General features: G+C 42.4%; 1 protein-coding gene across 3 annotated transcripts in view; it reads left to right on the top strand.

The window, feature by feature from the left end:
- Nucleotides 1-22,944, top strand: part of LOC113174308 (nuclear receptor ROR-alpha A-like) — a 55,781-nt gene extending 32,837 nt beyond the window's left edge. For 2 of the 3 annotated variants that reach the window (XM_026378194.1, XM_026378195.1), the window contains exons 2-12: nucleotides 165-197; nucleotides 13,786-13,871; nucleotides 14,715-14,856; nucleotides 15,258-15,529; nucleotides 15,625-15,817; nucleotides 17,230-17,351; nucleotides 17,438-17,570; nucleotides 18,211-18,318; nucleotides 18,816-18,926; nucleotides 19,025-19,137; nucleotides 20,627-22,944. In XM_026378194.1, the coding sequence (XP_026233979.1) occupies nucleotides 165-197; nucleotides 13,786-13,871; nucleotides 14,715-14,856; nucleotides 15,258-15,529; nucleotides 15,625-15,817; nucleotides 17,230-17,351; nucleotides 17,438-17,570; nucleotides 18,211-18,318; nucleotides 18,816-18,926; nucleotides 19,025-19,137; nucleotides 20,627-20,821 (1,508 nt within the window). In that variant the 3' untranslated portion in view covers nucleotides 20,822-22,944. Of the gene's footprint in view, nucleotides 1-164; nucleotides 198-4,022; nucleotides 4,146-13,785; nucleotides 13,872-14,714; nucleotides 14,857-15,257; nucleotides 15,530-15,624; nucleotides 15,818-17,229; nucleotides 17,352-17,437; nucleotides 17,571-18,210; nucleotides 18,319-18,815; nucleotides 18,927-19,024; nucleotides 19,138-20,626 lie in introns of those variants that run through there. The other variant, XM_026378196.1, reaches the window with a different exon arrangement.
- The last annotated feature ends 275 nt before the right edge of the window (nucleotides 22,945-23,219 follow it).

Below are 23,219 nucleotides of genomic sequence, written 5' to 3'. Positions count from 1 at the left end.
TTCACGTGTGAACATAGATTTCAGTCTCCATGGATCCCACTGTGGTGCAATCAGGCACTGACGTACTTTAACTCTGTGGACGTTGGTCTTGGTTTTTTAAGTTATACAGTTAAACAGACTTGAAGGTGTGCTCACGTCCTTTTCCTCTGTGTTTGCTCCTGCAGGTTCTACAGCAGCTGTGAAGAAGACGCACTCGTGTAAGTGACATTTTTTATTCTTTTACTGCAGCTGTGAGATGGTTGGAGAGTTGAAAACGTGGAAGTGTTGTTGTCAACAGGGTCACTCCTGGTCTGTCTGGCTGTGGTTTGATGATTTAAGGGTGAACGAACCTGGTTGTGAGCTGATGAGGATGTTCATTCAAAGTATCTATTGATTGATCAGCTGTTTGAGAGAGATGATCGTTGTCACCAGTTCTGATTGAGACTCGGAGGCTTGAATTACACTAATCTACTTTTTTAGAACAGTTAGACCTGATGTTGGTTTGAGCTGTCGTTGGTCCTCCTGGTTTATCTGACTGTGATCAGACTGACTCCTGTAACAGTCATCATCATCTTCATCTTCATCATCATCTTCATCATCATCAGTGCTGCTCTTACATTATTACCAGTGTACATTTGGACATGTGAAGTCATGCTTTGTTAAACTTGTAACGTGTGCAGTCTCTCTGGGTGTTGTACCTAAAATACACTGGAGTTTAAGATCATTAGTCATTAATCAACGCTGCGCTGCTAAATGAACTTCCCTTTAAAGACACTGAGGACAGGTGCTCTGAGCTAAACTCTTCACGAGATGAGGTTTTGATGCTGTTGCTCTCAGATTGTGTTTTGTCCACATGATGAGCTGTAACACATATCAGAAGAGTGAGGAGGGGCCGCTGTCAGAGTCGAGTCCCTCTCATTAGGGCTGATAAGGACGGATAATGAATGTGAGATCCTCTTGCAGTCGACTGTGCGTGGGATGATCGCAGGGAGAAACACTGATCCTCTGAGCACTGTGGAGGCATTTTCCAAATATCTTGTAAGTTGCTGTTGAGAATCTTTTGAATGGTTATGATTGGGGGGGCGGAGAGCTGCGCAGCCAGACGACGAGCCTTTCGAAGCGTAAATCATCCTCCTGTTCTGCCAATTTGGAGGAAGAATGAAGCTCCTGCTGCTCCTCAGTTTCCTCTCTGTGCTGGCAGGAGTCGCTCTCGCCTGAAGCACAAACGTCTTCAGTGCTCTGATATTTACTCAGCTCGGCTGTTTTCAGGGAGCTTAATCGTTTTTACTGATGCTCTGCAGCTCAATGGGGATTTGTTTTATGAAACAGAGTGGGATGTTGGGTGAAGTGTCCTGTTAGCTCAAGCTGCACCTCAGTTCTTACAGTTCCAGCTAAATTATGGCTCATTTAACTTTATTTAGTAAAGAAGAAGTGTTTCTCTCCACAGCTCAGATAAACAGGAACGACAGGGCAGCAAAAGTGTTGCTTGTATTGTTTGTTCATTTATGGAAGAGAAAGTAAGTGAAGCTCCCCACGGTTTCTTTAAACACATCATTGTCAAAAGATGTTGATGGTGAACTCAGTACTCAATTCGACCTGTAACAGAGCCCCACTTCTATGGAGAGAAATCACTTTCATAATTTAAGAACACTTTTTATGTGAGCTCATGATTTAATCATTTCTTGTTCCTCCTGTTTTTATCTGTTCACTCTGGAAATGTTCCTACTTAGACTTTGCTGTTCAACCTGTATTTGTGTTTTCAGACTTACTGTTTCTTGTACAGATTTCCTGTTTCAGCTCAAACCTTTGACTCACACACACAGAAAATCTCAGAATGAAACATTATTCACTTAAATGATGACAGTAATGACTCTCCATACGCTCCTGCAGCATTTTACAGCCTGAAGTATGATGGGACACTTTGTAAATGGATTTGGATGAACTGTGGGAGTGAAACATTTACCAGCCTCTCCTGTTCAACTGATCCTGAATTTATGCATTTAAAACTAATTGTACCACAGGAGAAAGAGTCTGATAACTTTACCACGGTAGATCTTTCTGACTGTCTTCACGTGCTGCTGTATAGACTGTGTAGGCTGTCTGATGATAAGCAGTCACCTCAGATGATGAACATCTTTAGACTGTTGCTTGGATGTTAAATGTTTGAATAGCTGCGTCACTCATGGTTTGTTGCTTTGTTGTTCTCTGTTTTCTTCCTCTTTGGTTATTTTTGTTGTTACGTCTTTTCCCTCTCGCTTCACACGTTCTGTCTTCCTTCTCGTGTTTGCTCAGCTTCTCCTCTTTCTCTGTTTGTTTGTGAACCGCATGAGGAGACAGCACAAACACATGGGGTTTTTTTATGTGGGTTTGAGATGAGGCCTCCATCATGATACTGCTTTCTCCATCCTTGTCATGAAAACTGGTCCTCACATCGCTTTTAAAAAAGTCCTCCTTCATTCTAATCACATCTGGAGCTGGAACAGTTTGCAGTTGTTCCAATATGATACAAACTTCAGCAAATCACTTGAGCTCATGAGGAGAAACGAGCTGTAATTATTTGTTGCATGGAAACCTCATGGTGACAGCTAGACTGCAGGAAATGATGGGCCACTAGTCGCCATGAAAAGGTTTCACAACAAACCACAACCTGTTTTTTGACATTTCTGTTGTCTACAGATGAAACAAACAAGACTTCGTTTGTTATGCAGTGAACTGTAAAGGTGTTGGTGGGTTGAGTTTTGAACTTTGCACTTACGTATGTAAAACGCAGTAATGACACTGACACGTTATCGTCCAACTGAAGCAAATGTCAAACGACTGATTACACATCGTTAATGTGATGGTGTCATCGTGCCGATGTTGGTATTTGTGTCCCCACAAATACAGCTGACAGGAGTCGTCCACTTGTCTAATCTGTCCATTGATTGATGCTCCAAATTATCTCCTTTCTCACATTCACATCTCACTTGTTGGTTGGACAGTTTTAAAAATTAACCTTCTCCACCGACCTCCTGAAAAGTGAAGTCACAGGAGTTTTGGACCAGTGCTCAGGTTTTGCTGTGCATGCTTTTAGCCCCGATCACTGTCATTTTAAAGAAGAGGTATGAAGTCTTAAAAGATGCAAACGAGTCATTTAGATGTTGAGTGATAGACACTCGGCTTATTGGCTGCTTCAGTCATAACACACTTGGCTGGAGCTGCTGTGAGATGAGGCAAATGAGAGAAACAAAGATGTAAAATTGCTTTTCACAGAGTTTAATATTTCCTCTACTGGTAAACAGCACTCGGCAAATTGAGATGAACGACATGTTCAGATTCTTCTCCATCACACAGCAACATCAGGGAGACATTTGATTGGTCACAGATTCATCCTGCAGCATGACAAAACACAGAGTGATAAAGAACTATGTTCAGAGAGTCCTGCAAAAGATACAGTGGCAAGAAAAAGTATGTGAACCTTTCAGAATTTCATGGTTTTAAAATATGATCTGATTTTCATCTAAGTCAGAGTATTAACAAATATAATGAGCCTAAAATAATAACACAAACCATAAAAACCTGATCTTCCAAAAGGTTCACTGGTGTGCTGGTGTGATTTACCTGCTGAGAAAAAACAGATAGACAGATAGAGTCTGCTCAGAACCAATAAAGCAAAGCAAATATAGTAGAGATTCATTTGAATAAGAATGTTACTTTACATTTGCACAGTATTGTATTTCTATTTCACTGCTGATTTCATTAAGAGCTGCCTTAAAATACATTCATATGGATAGTGATGGTGCTTTTTTAACATTTGCAGCTCCTCCAGCAGGTTTCTTTGTAAATGTGACTGTTGGTGGTTCTAGAACAGCTGCTTATCCTTAAAAATGAATTCTGTATCTTCCTTAGTCTGAGTGCATCAGTCTTTAGAGCTGCCACAGCTGTCTCACCTGTGTCCTCTCCTCACTGGATGAAAGCCATGTCAGTCACAGTGGTAGGACTGTGGGGGCGGGACATAGTGATGATGTCACAGTCACATGGATCCTCATGCTGTGCAGGGAGCAGCCCAGGATGTCAGAGCAGAGAGAGAGGAGCTGCTGAGCACACACACACAGAGGATACTCCTGTTACTGTTCCTCCATGAGTCTGGATTATAAATATGTATTTTGTCATTTCTGCCATGAAAGGTAAGAAAGTGTGTGTGTGTGTGTGTGTGTGTGTGTGTGTGTGTGTGTGTGTGTGTGTGTGTGTGTGTGTGTGTGTGTGTGTGTGTGTGTGTGTGTGTGTGTGTGTGTGGGGTCTCTTTGTTTGTTTGTAACGTGTTCCATCCAGAAGCAACACTGACTCATGTTAATTAATTCCTGAACTCATTATCAGTTATCAAGTTCACTTTAGTTCAATCAGAGATCTTTTATTGACGGGATGCTCCACTCTCTCTGTGTTTGTCCTCTGAGGACTTCATGTTTACTGGTTGCAGTGGGATAAACAGATTGTTTGTTTGCTTTCTGCTCAGTGGCACCCTGACGGTTTGCACTCATCACTCATGGAACAGTTTTTCAGTTGAATGTGAAGCCAGGACACACGACACCTTCACTGATTGTATAAATGCTATTTTGGGAATTGTCAGTAAAATTAATTACGCTGTAAAGGAATGTGATATGAGAGAGCACGGAGCAGGGGATGTTGTTTGTTTAGATTTGCATGTGTTAAATGTACAAAAAGTTTATCAGCTGTGAGGCCTGGGGGTTGCAGTTATGTCACTGAGTACAATCTACATGATAAATGATGAGTTGTGTTTGTCTGAACCATGGTAAGAGTCTGTCAGTCAGTCAGTGAGTCCACCATTTTAATCCAGACTGAATATCTCAACAAGTATAGTTTGGTTTGTCATGAAGTTGTGTACATTAGCATAAATTGTCATGTTTTATAGACACTTGTTGGGTTATTACGTATTTTTGAACTTATTGTCCGTGATGATTCTGTCTGTTGTCGTTCAGATGATGTTATGTCCAGAGAGACCCGAGTGTTGAATGAGACGTGAAATGTCTTCAAGGATCTAAAGAAACTCCAGTTTGTCTTGAATTTACTCTGTAAAAGAAACTTTTTGGACAGAAGCCTCCAAATAAGCTTTATTATCAGTTTCAGTTAATTCACACTGTGAGTGTGGCGTCTACCCACCCGGCAGGTCCAACCCTGCTCCACATGAACATATCTGTCAGGGTGGGTTAGAATATAAAAACAGTTGCTGATTTGTGATGTGTGACTATAAGCTGCAGAGACAGAGCACTAGCTATGAACGTTTCCCCCAACATGTCCTGGCCTTTCCTGAACCTTCATGGACGTGGTGCCAGAGGATCAGACTGTATGAGGAGCGGTTAGGGTTACCACTAACTTACTGAGACTGACTGTAAACACGACGCAGGATGAGGGACCTGCTGTTTGTTTCCTGTTTACTGTGTTCAAACCGATTTTCAATGCTTACCTACGTAAATCAGTATTTTAACTGAAACCACAATATTTCCCTAAACCTGACCAAGATACAGTCGACATTTCATGTTGTCAATATAAAAATGATGACGCCGCCCTGGAGCTGGAGTCGGCCTCTTCTACGGCTCCTAACCAACTGGTAACAGTTGTGGAATGGGGTGTTAACATTTAAAGCATGTTGTGCTTGTCGGATGCTTCAGAAACCTCCTAAACCGCCATCTGATATGTGGAGTCTGTTTCCAAATATTTCCATAACTAAATTCTACTTGTTAAGACTTTTTGTTGCCGTTAGTCTGATTTTCTGATTCAGCCAGTCAGGAATAATTCACCTCTCGTAGTTTCTTTAACCGTCGGCAGAGATGATTTAACATGAAATAGTTCCTGTGTCCCATTACAATGACGCCTGTGCGTAAATTGTCATTAGCGTTATTTTTTTGTTCTACTTTGAGAGGCTACACTGGTTGAATTGGAGCTGAACCTCTGTACCCTCATAGGTCGAATGTGGACAGATTTTTCTTTTTAGTTTAACATGTGCTGGACTTAATGAACTCTGAATATTGACGTGATGACAGACCCATTGTTTCTGTCTTCCTCCTACTCTCTAATGTGTGATTCAGACTGTGTATTCTTTCATTTCACCTCCGCTGATCTCTGTATTTTCTGTGTTGACTGAGTTACATCAGTATTTCTGTCAGATTCAGTTTAACGTATTTACTTCTCTGCTAGATTTACCTTCATCATGTGATGAGCGGATGCTCTCTCAGGACTTCCCTGCTGCAGGCGATTGACTCAGTCAAAGATATTCACCACTTCCCCTGAGAAGCTCGGTGAAAACATTAATAACTAGCAGTGTAACACACCGTACATGCTCCACATGTGGATTTGACTGGTGCAGTAAAGTTGTGGTTAATGAGCCTGTTTTTAAATAATTTTTCTTAAGCTTGGCTTCGTCTGCAGAACTTTGTAACAAATGGTTTTGTGAATCTGGGCTGACTGGTTCTGTGGTTTACCAGGGCTTTGAATCTTGTGGTGACTCCTCTAGTCATGAGGTTTGCTCTTAATTGTTGACAAGAAAATATTAACGCCTACACCCTGGGCAGTTATAAATAGCTTCTTCTGCACCAGACAAATGACGTTTTGTATTTGCAGGACTTGACTTGTGTCCCTCTGTCGACTATGGACCAGCTCCTTCTGAACAACATCATTAATTTCTTCTTTATTTTCATTGTCACCTCTTTAATATTTTACAGATTTCAACTATTGTCTGCTCTGAAATCCAAAATAATAGTCTGAATATATAAATATTGTGTTTATTCACTCATCTTGAACTTCTATGGATTTATCCATCTAAATATCCAAGAAGAAGAACGTTGTCAAGACAGGCACAGTGTGCTCCTGATCCCAGGTTTCATCTCTGTGTTAAAGATTCTTAAACCTGGTATAGGAGCTAATTCAGGTAAATGCACTGATTGAATTAGCAGTAGAGTTAATGAGGGTGTGTTTAAAACTCGTTCCAGACCTCAGCTGACCCCCCATTAATGAGGATTGCTGTGGGCACTAATTCACAATGACTCCAGTCTTGTAAAACATCTCAGTCTCAGTTCTTCTCCTGATTATTTTATGTGATTTCATCAGTGTGATCAGCATTAACTCAGGCATGTTTGTTCATTAGTGAAGTTCTCAGTGTCAGTGTGTTATCCGACTCCCTTTTTCATTTCCTTCCAGAAACTGACTGACGTTTTATTCAGACTCATAGTTCTCTGCCCCACGTCTTTCTATTAACCACATTAGATTTGTGCCAATCGAAATAACAAACCGAAGTGAACTTGACTCTAGTGCCAGGTGTCATTCATGTAGACTGAGTGTTTTCTTTTCACAGAGGAGGTGTGAATCTGTATTTTCCCAGCTGTCTGTGTATGTGTGTGTGTTTTTAATGTGTCTGGTCCAGATTCACAGTCCATCTGTAAGAAAACACCGCAGGATGTGTTGAGCCAGCCTGTTATGTCACAGGATTACACCAGGAGATTATTTAACTGCTCTCGGCAGGGAGGGGCGGTGGCATTACTGATGACATCACTTCAACCTCAGATGACATTCAAAACAACTGTGCTCTCGGAACAGGTCAGGTGCCCTCCATGACGGGGAACAGCCTCTTGTGGTGTTGGCCACAGTTAAAAAGTGTTTTTTCTATTTCAGAGTGAATTATTAGCTAATGTGCTGTCTGCAAAGAAGAGACGGGAACTTAAACAGACATTACACAACTTTTTAACATGAAGGATTATTTTGACAACTTTATTGATCCTGGAAATTCCTCACAAACCATTGATGGTAAAGAATTTTCTCAGGCACTGTGATTAGTGGACAACCCACATCATCTCACTGCCACATGTTCTGTATTTGACCTCGTCTGTGTGGTGTCTGCTCAAGTTATTAACATAAACTGGAGGGAGCTGAGGTGATGGAGACATAGGCTGCAGGCAGAGAGGTGTAGAAATGTGACAGATTGAAGGTGTTGGAGGTTAGGCAGATCTCCTGACCCGGGCAGGAGGAGACACACAGATGTGGAGTAATCAGTCCAGGAGGAGGAGCTGAAGGTCAGCTGTAGGTTCAGGAGCGCGGGAGGCCTGCTGTCCATCGGTCTGTGGAGACACTTTACTATTTACTGCTCCGTGTTTAAGCCCTGATACATATCTATATGTATCCAGCACCTTGATAAACAAAAAAAGATGCAAATATCCAGAAATATGTAAAAATGAGTTAATTCGTCCAGTGAATCCGTTACTTCAGTTCCCTGGTGGCTCGAGGTGTGTTCGAGCTTCAACAGTCATAATCTGTAAAGTGAATCTGCAGCCGTATCTGATCCACTTTCACACTCCTGCTGTCTTCTTTATATTTAGAAACACCTTTGGTTTCCTGAACTGACAGAACTGAAAAATAGCAAAAGATAAAAGCTTGTGAACCATGAGCAGGACAGGAGTGTAGTTAATTCAGGAGAGCAGCACAAACTAAAATCACACTTGAACTTCAGAAATAATGCAGCAGGAACGGGGGGTGGTTTCAGGTTGGGTGGTGCTTTTCGGTTTCCCCAGCAATCCTTGACATATTTTGAAAGCTCTGCGGTGTCCTCACAGCCCTCCTTTCTCCTCCGTCTTTGATCCAGTCTCTGAAAAACTTTATTACTTTTTTCGAGCTGTATTTCAGATAATTTATCCATCAGGGACTTGTTTTGCCTGAGCTTTAGCATTTTTAGAGTAAACAGTGGTGGCTCTCATGAAATTCTTCCAGCTCATTAGCCTTCACGCAGCGCTGATATCCTGCTAATTACACATTATACCGAGATATCTATACACGAGCATCTGCAGCATCCACAGGGGAAAACTCTGCAGGTTCAACTGTTCATCTGCTGGTTGGCCATAAACCAAACCTTTAGAGAGTTAACCCAAGAATAAAGGCGGTAAAGCAAAGACTTACAGTTTGGAGATTACTGTGCCGCCTGCTGGAGAGGTGACTGAGTGAACCGCCAACTGTGGCTGAGGAACAAGCTGCTGCTTCATCTGCTGATAGACTCAATGAGTGTGTTGGTGTTCCATGTGTGCTGCCATATGTCTGCCGTTATTACATCCACTGTGAGATTATCTGGAAGCTGGTCGGGGTGATTAAAAGGGGCCAGTTAGCAGTGTCTGAGTGGGAGAACGGATTCAGGCTGTTGGTGTGTCCCATGAGCAATTCAAGGCATTTCATGTTCTGTTTCCAAAGTTAAAGTTCAGGTATCAGGAACTCAGATAGTCAAGGTAGAAATGTGAGTGAGGTTTAACAGACGTGAGGGCTGTTACTGAGTTGGTGAAACACAGTAATTACTGTAACGATGATGATCAAGATCATTCAGTATTGAAACATGCCAGGTATGCACACTATTTATCTGATAACTCAGGTTTGAACAATGAAGTCACATAGAACCAAGCTTAAAAAGACCTAAACAGACAGTGGAGACAGATCCTGTGTCTGTGATGCGTTCGAGAGCACAGACCGTGATCTGCAGCCTAAAGTTGCAACAAAGACAAACTGCAGATTTGCTGTTAGCTTGACTGAAACCTGCTGATGAAGAAGAATAGAAGGTAAAGAGAAAGAACGTTGTTTCATCTGACAGGAGGAGGGAACACAAAGGCTGGGACAAAGATGATAATGAAGAAGAAGAGCGTGTTCTCTGAGGGAGTGTCATACGCAGGTCCTGCTAAAAACTGATACACAGACTCTGCTATTTGCAGAGAGAACAGCTGAACAGACGCTGACGAACATGAAAGCTTCTGTGCGTGTGATGGCTGCTGCTCCGACAGCTGATGAGTCATTAAAACAATTTCCTCTCAGGTTCACTGATGTAAAGGCTCAGAGCAGAAGAAGAAGAGGAGGACGAGACACTGTCACATTGGAATTGTCAAACCAAAGGTCAGGCTCAGCTGGAGGGTGAAAGAAAAGCTGGGTCGTGGTCTTATTGCTGTTTTCTCTATTTGGTAATTCAATTCTGATCTCTTTAGTCTAAAAGGATCAGAAACAGCAGCATTCTCTGAGGGCAGTGGCCTCTTTCTGCAGGATCATTTGTTCAGGACTGATTTGAGGAACATGTCAGAGATCCCACTGTCAAGGTTTTGCCTTGGACCCCAGATCCCCCAGATCTCAGTCTGATCCATGTGCTGCACAACAAGCATGTGACAACACACAGGACCTAAAGGATGCACTGCCAGATACCAGAGGACACCTCAGTGAGGTCTATGGAGTCGATGACCCCCTCAAAGGGTCGTAGCTGACAACAGAGGGAGACGTCAGAGTTGAGGCTGAAACCTTTTTATTAGTTTTTATTAGGTCGATGTGTAATTGAATGAAGTCCAACACCTCTGTCATAACACTCATCACGTTCCACCAGACTGTGTGACCAGGCTCACTGGTGTCTCTGTTTTGTTGTCCTCTCCGTTTTCACACGAGGGCTTCAGAATATTAGGAACACCTTTGGTTATGCTGCAGATAAAGCTCTTCTCATTCAATGCTCATGTGTTTTCTTGTAGGCCTGAGAAGAGAACGACGAGCTGCTCCTCGGAGCCCGAGGCTCGTGGACACTGAAAACAAAGCAGATGTTTGTGTTTGCAGCTGCCTGTACAAATAACAGCAGCTCTAATTTCAGGCGGTGGCTTTGTTGAACGCCACCTTTGATGTTGAAGCGCAGAATGCAGACGGGATTAACACTCACAGAGCTAATTACTGAGAGGGAACTGCAGCATAGACGCCTGGGTGTGTGTCTTTTTCAGTGGTAGCGTGATGTGTGTGTGTGGCTTTTTCTTGTTATTTACTTGTTTGTGGTTTCACTCGTGTATGAACACGCAGTACGTGTCAAATTTAAACCACTGTGTGATATATTTACACCGTACTGTATCTAATTTACTTTACTTTTTGCCTCTACTGAAATGTGGTGGTGTTGTTACACCACCACACAAACAGACGGGGATTCATTTTAAACATCGATCACTTCTGTAAGTGTTGAAGCTGCGAACCTTAATTAAAGCTCATTAGAATAAGAAAATCTTTATACTTTATTTGTGTAATCTGCTGATGGTATCTGCTCTAAGTTAAGACGACTTCCCTAGAGGGGAAATTTGGGCTTTCAAAACTACAAATCCTCCTTTTCTGCCAAAGTCGGTTCCAGGGCTGGTTTGGAGCCAGTGCTGAATGTTGAACCAGTTTCCACACGCTTCCTGGAAAACTGGACCCAGGGTGGCATCAACTTTTTTCTGGTCTAGAACCAAGAAGGGCTTACATCAGGGGCTGTGGCCAGAATGATCGAAACCATCAAGATCGACTGAAGCTTTAGTTTGAAGAGAAAAGTCAGTGAATCATCTTGGTGGATTCCTAAAGCTCAGGTCTGTGGTCAACAGTCGACACATCTGGAATCAGACCCAGTCCTCAGAGATGTCAGAACAGTTGTCTGGATGACAGTGAAGAACACCTACAGAGACGCTGTCTGACGCAGTGACGTATGCACACCTATAACGTGATGTAATGTTGGTGGAGCTCTGAACACCTGCCCCCCACCCCAAGTGCTGGTGCTGTGCCAGGTGTTGAACGGGTGTCAGGAGCTCTCATGTGCATCTAGATTTTGTTGAGTTTCAGAATAAGTGCACATGTGAGATGTTGGGGGAGGGGCCTATATATAAAATAACAAAGACCAGCTGGCGTTGGGTTGTTGGGGGTTTACCTGGATCTAACTTTGGTGGTGAACTGCCACGTGCTGATAAATAGTTCAAGATGAAACGTTGTTTTTATTATTGGTCCCAAGGAAAACAACCAGGAGGAAGTCGTCTTAGCGCTTCTCACCACACGGGCAGGCTGATGAGGACAGTTGCAGGTTGTTGTGGTCACAGCAGAACGTTGTGTTCCCTCCAAACTGAAGTTTATACTCGTGCAAACCAGCGGCTGTCGACACAGTCAGATTACCATCAGCACAGCTAATCGGAGTGCATCCTGTGCAATTGTCATTTAAATTTAAACAGTTGGAAATAGTCTTGTGGTCCACGTGTAAAGGGGGAAGCTGTCAGTAGCTTTTCAAGGAGAATGTGGTTGAGAGCTGTTGATCTGTGGTGAACGACTGTACCTACATATGTCCCCTCTCTGTGCCTTTCTGCTTCTGTCCCATTTCATTTGTTTTCCAGTTGTTCTGCAGTGATCAAAATGAGCGTGTTTTATCAGAAATGCAGGACAAATGAGTGACTAACGCGACTGAAGCACTTCTACTGTAGACCATCTGTTGATCTGGTTCACTGGGTCCAACAGGGGATCACATATCTCCATTGACTGGGTCAGGTGGTCACACAGTGGGATACATAGGGACAGAGGCGGGGTGCTCACTTAAGCAGTTTGTCATAGCTGCTAGAAAACAGACCAGTTTTTGTTTTCAGAAGAAAATTGTTCAGTTTCTCTCTGTTACAAAGAAGGAAACTTGCCTCCAGCAACGAGTGCAGAATGAGAGATCAGAGCCCTCGTTCTTAATATGGTAAAGAAAACAGGGTTTAAATAGGGGATTTATTTAAACATGCTAACATGTCTCTAACTAAAAGGTGTGGTGGGCTTCAGTGCTTTAACCTGTGCTACCTGGTAATGCTTTGGGACACACTGATCACAGTAATTATGATTCATGTGAGCCAGACAGAGGAGATGAGATGCTGTGTGATGCATTGAATATAGGCTGCACACATACGGGTTCCCAGCAAAACGAGTTGTCGTGACACTGTGCTGATAAGATCTCTGTCCTCCTGAAGCGCAGACGTCCTCATATGAGTGAATGTGAAACCCATCAACTAGTTAATTAAGAATCTGGACTGGTTCTTCTTGAAACAAAGGGAATGTGGTTCCTGATACCAGTATATGTAGTCAGGTTGGCATGCAGCAACACTGTGGATCGATTGATTTAATTAAATGGGCGGTTGGTCTAATACCTCAGTGTCAACACACCCACATATTAAATCAACACTGAAGCTTTTGCTTTGAAAGAGATAACAACTGACGAAGTGTGTTTTTGTTGAAAAGGTGTGTGTGTGTGTCTCTTATATACAGAATTACAGGGCGTGTGTTTGTGTTCAAGCATAGTAACAGTGTGTGTGTGTCTGTGTTCATGTGGCTGAACACTTACATAACTTCCCTCTGCTAAATATAGCCGCTCAGAGCCGAGCTGTCACTCTGTTCAAACTGCTGAGTGTATAAATACTCGCAGTCAGGTTCAGTGCGAGCAGAGATCCTGCAGTTTCGCTTCTGAACTGATCTGTTAGAGATGAATCTAAAGCAAAATACAAACGGGTTCTGTTGAAGTTCACGGCACCTCAGTAAGAACCGTTACAGGTAGAAAGAGATGAAGACCGTCACATCGGTTCAGCTGTAAAATAAATCCATTCACATTTAAAAACATCAGAATCAGTTTAAATTATATTTAATGCTCTTCAGATTTTGTACAACTTGCAGTTATGAGTTATTGGTTGAATTTGAATATGAAGTTTTGTATCTGCTCATTTGGTTTCATTATGTTTTCTGTTGTTCCACATTTATTTTCCAGCTGCTCAACACAGACTGTACTGTAGCATCATTACAAGTCTTCAGTGAAAAAACTAATGACACGTATCGTATTAACATCTGTATCCCCCTGAAGTCCAGTATCTGTCGTTAGAAAGTTTCTTCAAACACATCTACATACTTATTTGTTTACTGCTGGTGTGTTGCTGGAGCAGGTCAATTTGACCCTCTTGGCTTTCCGTACCGCGCTGCACACAGTTTTGTTGACCGTCTTTATTTTCTATGTCTTTGCAGCTCAGATTGAAATCATTCCCTGTAAGATCTGTGGAGATAAGTCATCAGGGATCCACTACGGGGTGATCACCTGTGAGGGCTGCAAGGTAGGAGCTGTGCTTCCTTCTCTGTTACATCACTTCCTGCCGAACTTCCTGCTTCCTTGTCGGCCTGTGACTTATAGACTGAAGAGTTCACTGTCATGACATATTTTAATTTAATAAAACATCAACATCAGTTCATGAAATAGGTTTTCATGTAACTGTGGGATTTGTTCAGTATCAGTGTCCAGGGTCCGATCTTAAGTTTCATTGTTGGGATGGTTCAGTGGTTTTCAACCTGTGGACCAGGCCCCTGCTGGTCGCTAGAAGATGTAAAATTGCAGATGTAAAAGTAGCTAAACTAAAGAAACTAAACGTGCACCTCTGACCTGTCATTACGTACTCTGCAGTACTGTGTGAATTCTCTAAATGACCATAAATCTTAACAACACCAGATTTGCACAGATATTGTCTGTTAGTGATTCCAGCAGAAAATCACAAAATCATTTTCCTCTACGTGTCCGGAGCTGATGTCCGTTCTACTCTGACCGCCGGGCAGCTCGTCTGTCAGGCCGAGTCTCATTAACAGAATCAGAGGAAACATCTGATGTTCTGTTTGGACCAACAGTCACAAGTGTTTGGCTCAGAAAAGCCCAAACAAGCTGGTGTGTTCAGCTGCCGCAGCTGCTGCTGATGTGACAGCTGTTGGCAGCTGGAGGCTCATTTCACAGCCAGCGAGCAGCTGATGAAGATTTATCTATGTACAAACACATGAGAGAGAGAGTGAGGGGATTCTGGGTAGGCAATGACAGAAATGAGACCAGAACGTCCATCCACAGAACCTGCGTTCAGAAGATGAGAGCGGGACGGAGCACAGCTGTATCTAAAAATAAATCTTCTCTCTCTCAGGGTTTCTTCAGGCGGAGTCAGCAGAGCAACGCCACCTACTCGTGTCCTCGCCAGAAGAACTGCGTGATCGACCGAACGAGCCGAAACCGCTGCCAGCACTGTCGCCTGCAGAAATGTCTGGCTGTGGGCATGTCCCGAGACGGTGGGACACTCACACTCACACACACACACTGCGAGCTTCTAAACACAAATACACACTCTCACCTGCAGAAACATCTGGTGATCAGCAGTTTACAAGATGTTAGTCTGCAGACACACAAAACTGATCATTGAAGGAACCCCTGTGGCTTCATGCTCCTTCAATCTCTGACTCAGGTGTTGTCTGTAGTTGTTGGACTGTTATGTCTCCTTCATTTCTTTCTTATTTGAGAACAGCAGGAGACATATTTAAACAGAAACTTGAATATGATGAGTTAAAAGGACAAATTCAGTGCAGTTTGGACTTGTGCAGAGCTGCAGAGCTGCTGTCAGGTCAGTTTGAGGGAAACTAACCTGGCTCTGGCTGAACTCTCCTCTCCTCTTTTCCCCTTTGTGTGAAAACAGCTGTAAAGTTCGGTCGCATGTCCAAGAAGCAGCGGGACAGTTTGTACGCTGAGGTCCAGAAACACCGTCTCCAGCAGCAGCAGCAGCAGCAGCAGCAGCAGCAGGGCTCCCTCCTCCTCTCCCACCAGAGCCTCGGCAGCCCGAGCCTAGATGAGGCTGAACCACTGTCCCCCCACTTCGGCCCCTCCTCCACTGGCTTCACACAGCTCCCTGATGAGCTGGGAGGCTACATGGAGCAGAACTCCCCAGAAGGAGGCTCAGTGTCATCCAAGGTCAGCTGATTTACTTTCTAGAGGTGTCTAGATGTCTTTTGTTGGAACAGATGCAGAAATGATCAACACAGATTATGTCTTTTTCCCCCACACAGACAGACTCTGGAGGAGAAGGGGGAGGAGGTGGGTTCTACCTGGACATCCAGCCGTCTCCAGACCAGTCTGGACTTGATATTAACGGTATTAAACCAGAGCCGCTGTGCGACTACGGTTCCAGTAACGGCTTCTTTCCGTACTGCTCCTTTAGTAACGGAGAGACGTCGCCCACCGTGTCAATGGCCGAACTCGGTGAGCTGTTATTTTATTTTTTATTTTTATAAAATAAAATCTTTAGCCCCCGTCAGACATCTCGTCACGTTTAATTAGTGGAGGAAAGTAACTAAATACAATTACTACTATACTGTTCACTCACTCACCACATTAAATATGATGCACTGTTGTCAATTAGAGCAGAACTTTACTATCATTTGGTCAGAGATTTTTAACACCTGGCAGTTGTGGCTGGAGGCCTTATGTTTTCAGTCTGTTCCATTCTCGTGAACATCTTGAATTTGAAGCTGTAAAATCCGTCACTCAGAGAAAGAAGAGAAAACACTCTCTTCTTTTATCTCTTAACATTTGAACTTTTCACACCTCTCGTGTCTGAAAAAAGCCAAAAGGGATATTAGTTTAAAAATCACCTGATGTTAGTGCGAATGACAAAAACTCACTCAGCACTTTTTATTTATGAAAGTGTCAGTGTTACGTTTGTTTGTTGAGAAAAGAAGAAATAAAATAAGGACCAAACATCTCCCACACACAGCGCTGCGTGATTGGCATGTTCACAGATTGTTCTTATTTCACCAAATCCCAGGAGCCCTGCTTACAGATCTGATTCCCTTTGTGAGCTCTCGGAACAGAGAAACAATCCGAGTCCAGTCGTGGTGCTGTGGAAGACAGAGAAACACAACACGCAGCACACGGCAGAAGGTTGAAGAGAGCTGGGGGGGAAACACACGGAGAGAAGATGAGGAAATCTTTAGAAAGGGGTGAAACAGAAAGAGAGGAGGAGACAGAAAAGAAGAGAGATGGAGGAAGAGACGAGAGCGAACTCTGGGGCTAAGAGAAAGGTGTTTTAAAATAGCAGGAGGTTGGAAACTCATCTTCAGAGCTCATTAAAATCTCTGTGTGGTAATTAGCTATCTGTTAATTAGGGCCAATTGGGATGTAGCAGGGCACTCGTTGGGGGAAATCATCTTTTTATTCTCCCTGGAGGTTTGTTTTATTCACTTCTTTTCTTTAACAAAAGCATTTATTGTAATAACCCCCAACCCCTGATCCAAACACGGGCTTCATTATTGGTCTATTTTTGTACCTCGTGCCTCGTATGTTTTGGTCTTTGCTCCTATTTCAGATTCTTTCATTAATGTTGGAGCAATTAGCAGCAGCACAGAGAAACAGAACACAACAATAGCGACTGCGTGTTTCTTTTGGGTTTGTTTCTTATCCGAGCTGCGTTCACTAACATTTGTTGACAAAGAACTAAAAAAAATAAAAAATAAAAAACAGGTCACAGATGCAGATTTTTGTAGTTTGTCTTTTGTTAGTTTGAGTTTGTCGTAAATGTTTTTAAGCAGCAGCATCATGTTTGCTCATCAGAGTTTTCTTCATTTTGTGTGTGTCACTGCAGAACCTGTTGCTCACCGTGTGTGTTGTTGTAGATCACCTGGCCCACGTCGTCTCCAAGTCTCACCTGGAGACTTGTCAGTACCTGAGGGAGGAGCTGCAGCAGATGAACTGTCAGAACTTCCTGCAGGATGAGGTGGAGAGCTACCAGAAGAAGGTGTGTTTTTAAAGTTGTAGTTTGTTTTTTTTTTATTTAACCTTGTGCACATTTCTAATCACTTCGAGTATCTTCTCAATCTGCAGCCGCGGGAGGTGATGTGGCAGCTCTGCGCCCTAAAGATCACTGAAGCCATCCAGTACGTGGTGGAGTTCGCCAAACGTATCAACGGCTTCATGGATCTCTGTCAGAACGACCAGATCGTGTTGCTGAAAGCTGGTGAGCATGTTGTAAAACACACAGATAAGACAAATGAAGCATCACATGCAGATCCAGACTAACAGTGGACTCATCCAAAGCCTGAAATAGGTCTGTGCCACTGAGCTCCACTGGGGTCCAAAACTATTAGAACACATCAGTGATGACACTGGGTGTCGACCCTCGACACACACTTTAGTTTGTGTGTATGTTGACATTCACATCTCATTTTAACTTCCTGTGTGTTTGATTAAAAACTACAGTGACCAGATGTTTTAGGAAATTAGAGCTCTAATTAAAAAAATAAAAAATGAACTAAAACATCACAGGAACCAGTCTTATTCAGTTCAGGTCCCCAGCACACTAATCTATAGAGGAACCACGAGTAGACCTGCTCTCTATTGACTTATTGACAGTACTGTCGATGTAAAGACGACAGATGCAAACTGTTAAGTTTTACTAGACACTAAAATCAGAACCAGACCAAAGTTCATATGCATAATGGGATCACGTTAAATAACAGAATCCCTCTTTAATATGTAGTTTTAAAATCAGACGTACTTATTGATTAATCGAATTAGTCAGAAGACAGTGAATCATTTGGGATTCTCTTGAACTGAGTCACACTGTAATCAACAGTCCGTCCATGTTTTCTCTGCAGGTTCCCTGGAGGTCGTCTTCATTCGAATGTGTCGGGTGTTTGACTCACACAACAACACCATCTACTTCGACAGGAAATTTGCAGGTCCTGACGTCTTCAAAGCATTAGGTGAGTGGAGGAACTGTAACAGATGACACTCGTCCCTTTTCACGTACCACAGAGGCGCATCCCAAAATAACATCTCCAGCACGTGATTAGTTTACTGTCTGATTTTCACGTCGGTGTCACAATTCACACTTTGTTAACAACACATTTACATGAGATCATTTCTATCACTCGTTTATTTAATTTAACTCATTTTGTATGTTTCTCTTTCATTACTCGTTAGTGGTTTAGAACATTTTAGGCTTAAACAATAGTTCCACAGCAGCTTCTCTTTCTCACTGCATGTGAAACAGTACTTCCATCAGGCGTTCTGTAATGCACTGTTTGCTCATGAGGAAAAAAAAGGCGCTGATGAGGTATCAGATCTTTTAATGGGATTGTTAAAAGTTTAATTTCACACTGGGAAATAAACAAACCAAGATGTCATATCCTTACGTGTCACATTCAGAGGATCTCCTGTGTTTCTGTGGTGATCACCATGTTCCTGTGTGTGTGTCCAGGTTGTGATGACTTGATCACGTCAGTCTTTGACTTTGCTAAGAACATGTCTTCACTGCATCTGACAGAGGAGGAGCTCGCTCTGTTCTCAGCGTTTGTTCTGCTCTCTGCAGGTCTGTCTCCTCACTCAGACTGAATCAATTTTACCTCAATCCCAGTCTGTGATCCTAAATGATCTAATGTAACAGCTGCATAATGTATGTGTGCGCAGATCGGTCATGGCTACAGGACAAGCTCCAGGTGGAGAAGCTGCAGCAGAAGACTCAGTTGGCTCTGCAACATGTCCTGCAGAAGAACCAGAGAGAGGATGGAGTACTGAACAAGGTACACACTTAAACACACACAGTTATGACGTTTAGCAGTAACCACTCCTGTGTGTCACCTGTTCATGCATCTACTAAGGAAAATGATCCAATCTTCAATATTTGTGTGTAAACCTGTAGGATGATCAATTAGTTTGAAGTGGACATTGGAGTCAGGTGTTTCATTTAGGGATGTTAATGAGTAATAATCACCATTAATATATGGGTTCAGGTTAAAGCAGATGAAAATTAAGGCTTTTGAACAAAGTTCTGACCATAATCCTACAGAAATGCTGAAGTTGTTCCGCTGGAGGAAGGGGCTAAAATCCCCCCAAGCCCATGTTCTGTGAAACATTTAGTTCATATTATTACTACAAAAGGAGTAACACCAGCAACTTTTGCTACACACAAATATTTAAGATTGGATGCTTTTCTACAATAAAGAAATTGTGTGGTTAGAACTGCAGGGTAATAATAAGGTAATAATGGGATAATATCAAGGTAATAATACTGTAATAGAAGTGTAATATCCTAGTAATAACGTGGTAAGACGGGGTTATAAGACGATAATATTTAGAAGTAACAATGAAACTGGGTCATTAGTTCAATAATAAATGTTACGTAGTAATTATCAAAGTATTAGATATAGGTACATTATGTAGAATGTAAACAAGAAGAGCTCCAGTAATTACCTGGAAAAACACGGGTTTCTGAGTAATGACCAAGAAACAGAGCTGTGAAATACAAAACTTCCTGTTTCTACTTCATGGTAACATCACATTAAACCAACTGCATGAGAAAGATGAAAGCCTACATTGGTGCATTAAGATAAAGAAATTAAATGCAGATGTAAATTAATGTAAATCTAAATCATGCCCAGGTGAGACAGAAGTTGAACCAGAGATACTTTTGTCCACGAAGGGAGCTGCTTCATTATTCAGGTTTTAATTTAGATTTTGTGTGAGGTAGGTGCCCAAGAGTTGCTCTTCTACAGGAAACGACTTCAAAATACAAGCGTGGTGCTGAACATTTACTACTACTATAAATGTCTGCCCCCACATTTATTTTGAAGTAGTGTCACTTTTTACACAGAACCTACCACGTGTGCAATGACATTGGTTCAATGTGATATTATTATGAAAGAAAGTAGAAACAGGTCGGTAGGTTTGGATCTCTTAAATCTTATGCAGGAGGGAAGCAGATTAGACTTGAGGTTCAGATTTACTTCATATAAGCAAGAGCTTACAAAGTATCTAGGCATTAAGAATTGAAGTTATTACAGACTAAAAGCCCCGTAGAGAAGAACACCACACCTCCATCTGGTGGAGAAGTTGTGAACTGCAAAATCTAAAACTAATTTCCATTGACATCCACACACATCTCATTTGAACCCAGTGGCTGTAGATATAAAAAGATCAACACACCGTCTCATTCTATATTCATTTCACTTACCTCCTCTTCATGTCTCCTTCACCCTTCTTGTTTCCTCTCCCCTCTCTTCCCGTTCACAGCTTAGATGTAAGGTATCAGCGCTGCGTTCGCTGTGCAGTCAACACACGGAGAAACTGTCAGCGTTCAGAGCCATTTACCCCGACATTGTTCGAACACACTTCCCCCCACTTTATAAGGAGCTGTTTGGTGCTGACCTCGAACTGACTCTGCAGACTGATGACAAGATGGCGACCACAGCACGGAGCCTGGTTTAAACGGCCACGGAGGACACGACTCACGGAGCCATTGACAGAAACCGTCTGTTAGCAATGGCTGCTGCACTCCTGGAAAGATAAGACTGCACAAACAGAGAGATGTGAACTGTTCTTCTCTTCTGTTTGTGTTTCTTCACCTCATCTTCTCATGGCTCTGTGGGCAGAGTCGGGTGGGTCTTCCTCCACCTGCATTGAAAGACACCATGTATCTTGGATCTCTATCAGATTCAGCTCTGACATTAAACAGCACTTTCATTATTTACACTGAAACCTGGGTTTTATTTCTGCACTAGATTATCAACATGTTACTTCACTTCTAAGGCCTCGATCACACCAAGAAGTGTTACCACAAAATTCCTATGAGTGTCCCAGAGGAAAAAAAAGGATCTGGAAGGTTGGTGAAGTAACTAGTGGTGACTTGATGAGCTACTGTGGCTACTGAACTAAAAGCCAATTCATGCTTTCTAGTTACTATGCACATGCTTCTATTCATACGACAGTTGGGGATGAGTACATAGACACATTCCACACGTGCACTTATTTGTTGTGTTTGACTAAACAATGTGAGATAGTGGAGCAGTGTCAAGTTTGTTGAAATAAACAACACATACCTATGTTCCTCGCATACCTCGCATTAAGCGAGCAGGGTCACTTAGAGACTCGTCCGCCCTAAAGAGCAGACAACAAAACACAAGATGAGCAAAATAGTATATATAATACTATACACGGTTCAGTGAAGTGAAGAGTGTGGAGAAACTCAACAGCTGCTAAAGTGGAGGATGGCCCACCGCAGTCACCATAATCAGCTGTGTATCTTCATATAAAGAAGACATTTTGGAAAGAGAAGATGGGGAACGTGAGCTGGGTTAGACCATCGTGAGACGGGTTAGTTTTACCCTACTGATGATGTGTTGTTGCAATAGTAATCCTGCTACACTTCTTTAAGTGGGAAACCCCTTCTATAACAGAGGTGGAGGCCTGACACATATTACCATACTGCTCTTTCATCCATTTCTAGCAAAACCAGGACTACTTCCCACATCCACCAGGAAGGCCATTGTTAACAACCCACGTTAATTACGATAATCGGTCTATGCAGATGCGACAACTACTTCCACTGCCACTGTTCACCTAACGAGTCAAGTGGGATGAGAAAACCACCCTGGAGGAGAAATTTGAGGTCTCATAACAACTTTCCTCAGAGGGAAGAAGCTACTTAGATGACTGCTTAAACATTTTGCCTTAACAAGAAAGACCTCCAGCTGCCTGTCAGCACAAAGTTTTGGTCTGCATACATTAGAGAATTTGCCCTGAGCCTCACAGACTTGGGAAGTAATAAAGTTTACATTGCGGAAGCAGACACGTGATCACAGAAAGTATGAATTGGCTTTAACTTGTCATGGAAAGATTACTGAATGAAACTAGAGAGGCCTAATGGACCCCACCTTCTGCCAAACCTATTCAATAATTAAATAGACACACAAAATGACCACAAAGAGACAGAACCAACCACAAAGAGAAGCAAAACTACTGGAGAGAGAAGCGAAAGGACCATAAATAACAGATCAGTTGTCTCTTTTCCACATGCTTCAATGTCACAAGGTCTTTTACAATATATATTAGTGCCCAGGGGCCTCAGTCCTTGTAAATAGTAACATGCAACCAATCAGAATAGCTCACCAAGCTAGTTACCTCACTAATCTGACCCAACATAGCTGCGGCTTTGTGAAGCAGTTTGCACTCAGAACAAACTGTATGGTGGAGCACAGCTAATGTGACACAGTAGCTTCCTCCAGTCCAGTCCTGTGGACAATTGGTCAGTGGTAAAAATATAAATATTGGTGTGATCGAGCCTCATGTCTGTCAGAATTCTGGTTATTTTTGTGTATCATTGTAAAAATGTTTTAAAAATCTCAACCTATTTGTTTTAATGTAGTGGAAAAAGACAATGACAGACTTAATCCTTTGTTCCAGCTCTTCAGTGAAGCTATTTAATGTTTACACAAAATGAAATACTCAAACCCAATACTGTGTTTTATGGTAAACCATACTGTCATTTTGCCAGATGTGGGAATTTGGGATCTCCACTAGAATGAAAATAAAGCGACATGGGTTTGCAGTCATGTTTAAGAGGTTAATGAAATCATCAAATTACTCATTAATCCATGGTAATTATGTTAATATTTCAATAACACTCACCTGGTGAAAGATGCTGGCTCTCACCGTTTTTCAGATTTCCTGTTGAAATACAAACGCAAAGATGAACTGATGCTAAAACACTCATGAACAAAAACCGATTGGTCCGAAACAGACTGAAACACATTTTTCCTCTAAAAACATTCAGAAACTTCTTGATAGCACCACAGGTTCATGTAGTTTCTGGAGTCATCTGAGTCTT

The sequence above is a fragment of the Anabas testudineus genome, chromosome 3 (genome assembly GCF_900324465.2).
Source record: "Anabas testudineus chromosome 3, fAnaTes1.2, whole genome shotgun sequence".
Lineage (NCBI taxonomy): Eukaryota > Metazoa > Chordata > Actinopteri > Anabantiformes > Anabantidae > Anabas > Anabas testudineus.
Note: the sequence above shows the minus strand (reverse complement) of the source record. Positions and strands in the feature narration are given on the sequence as shown.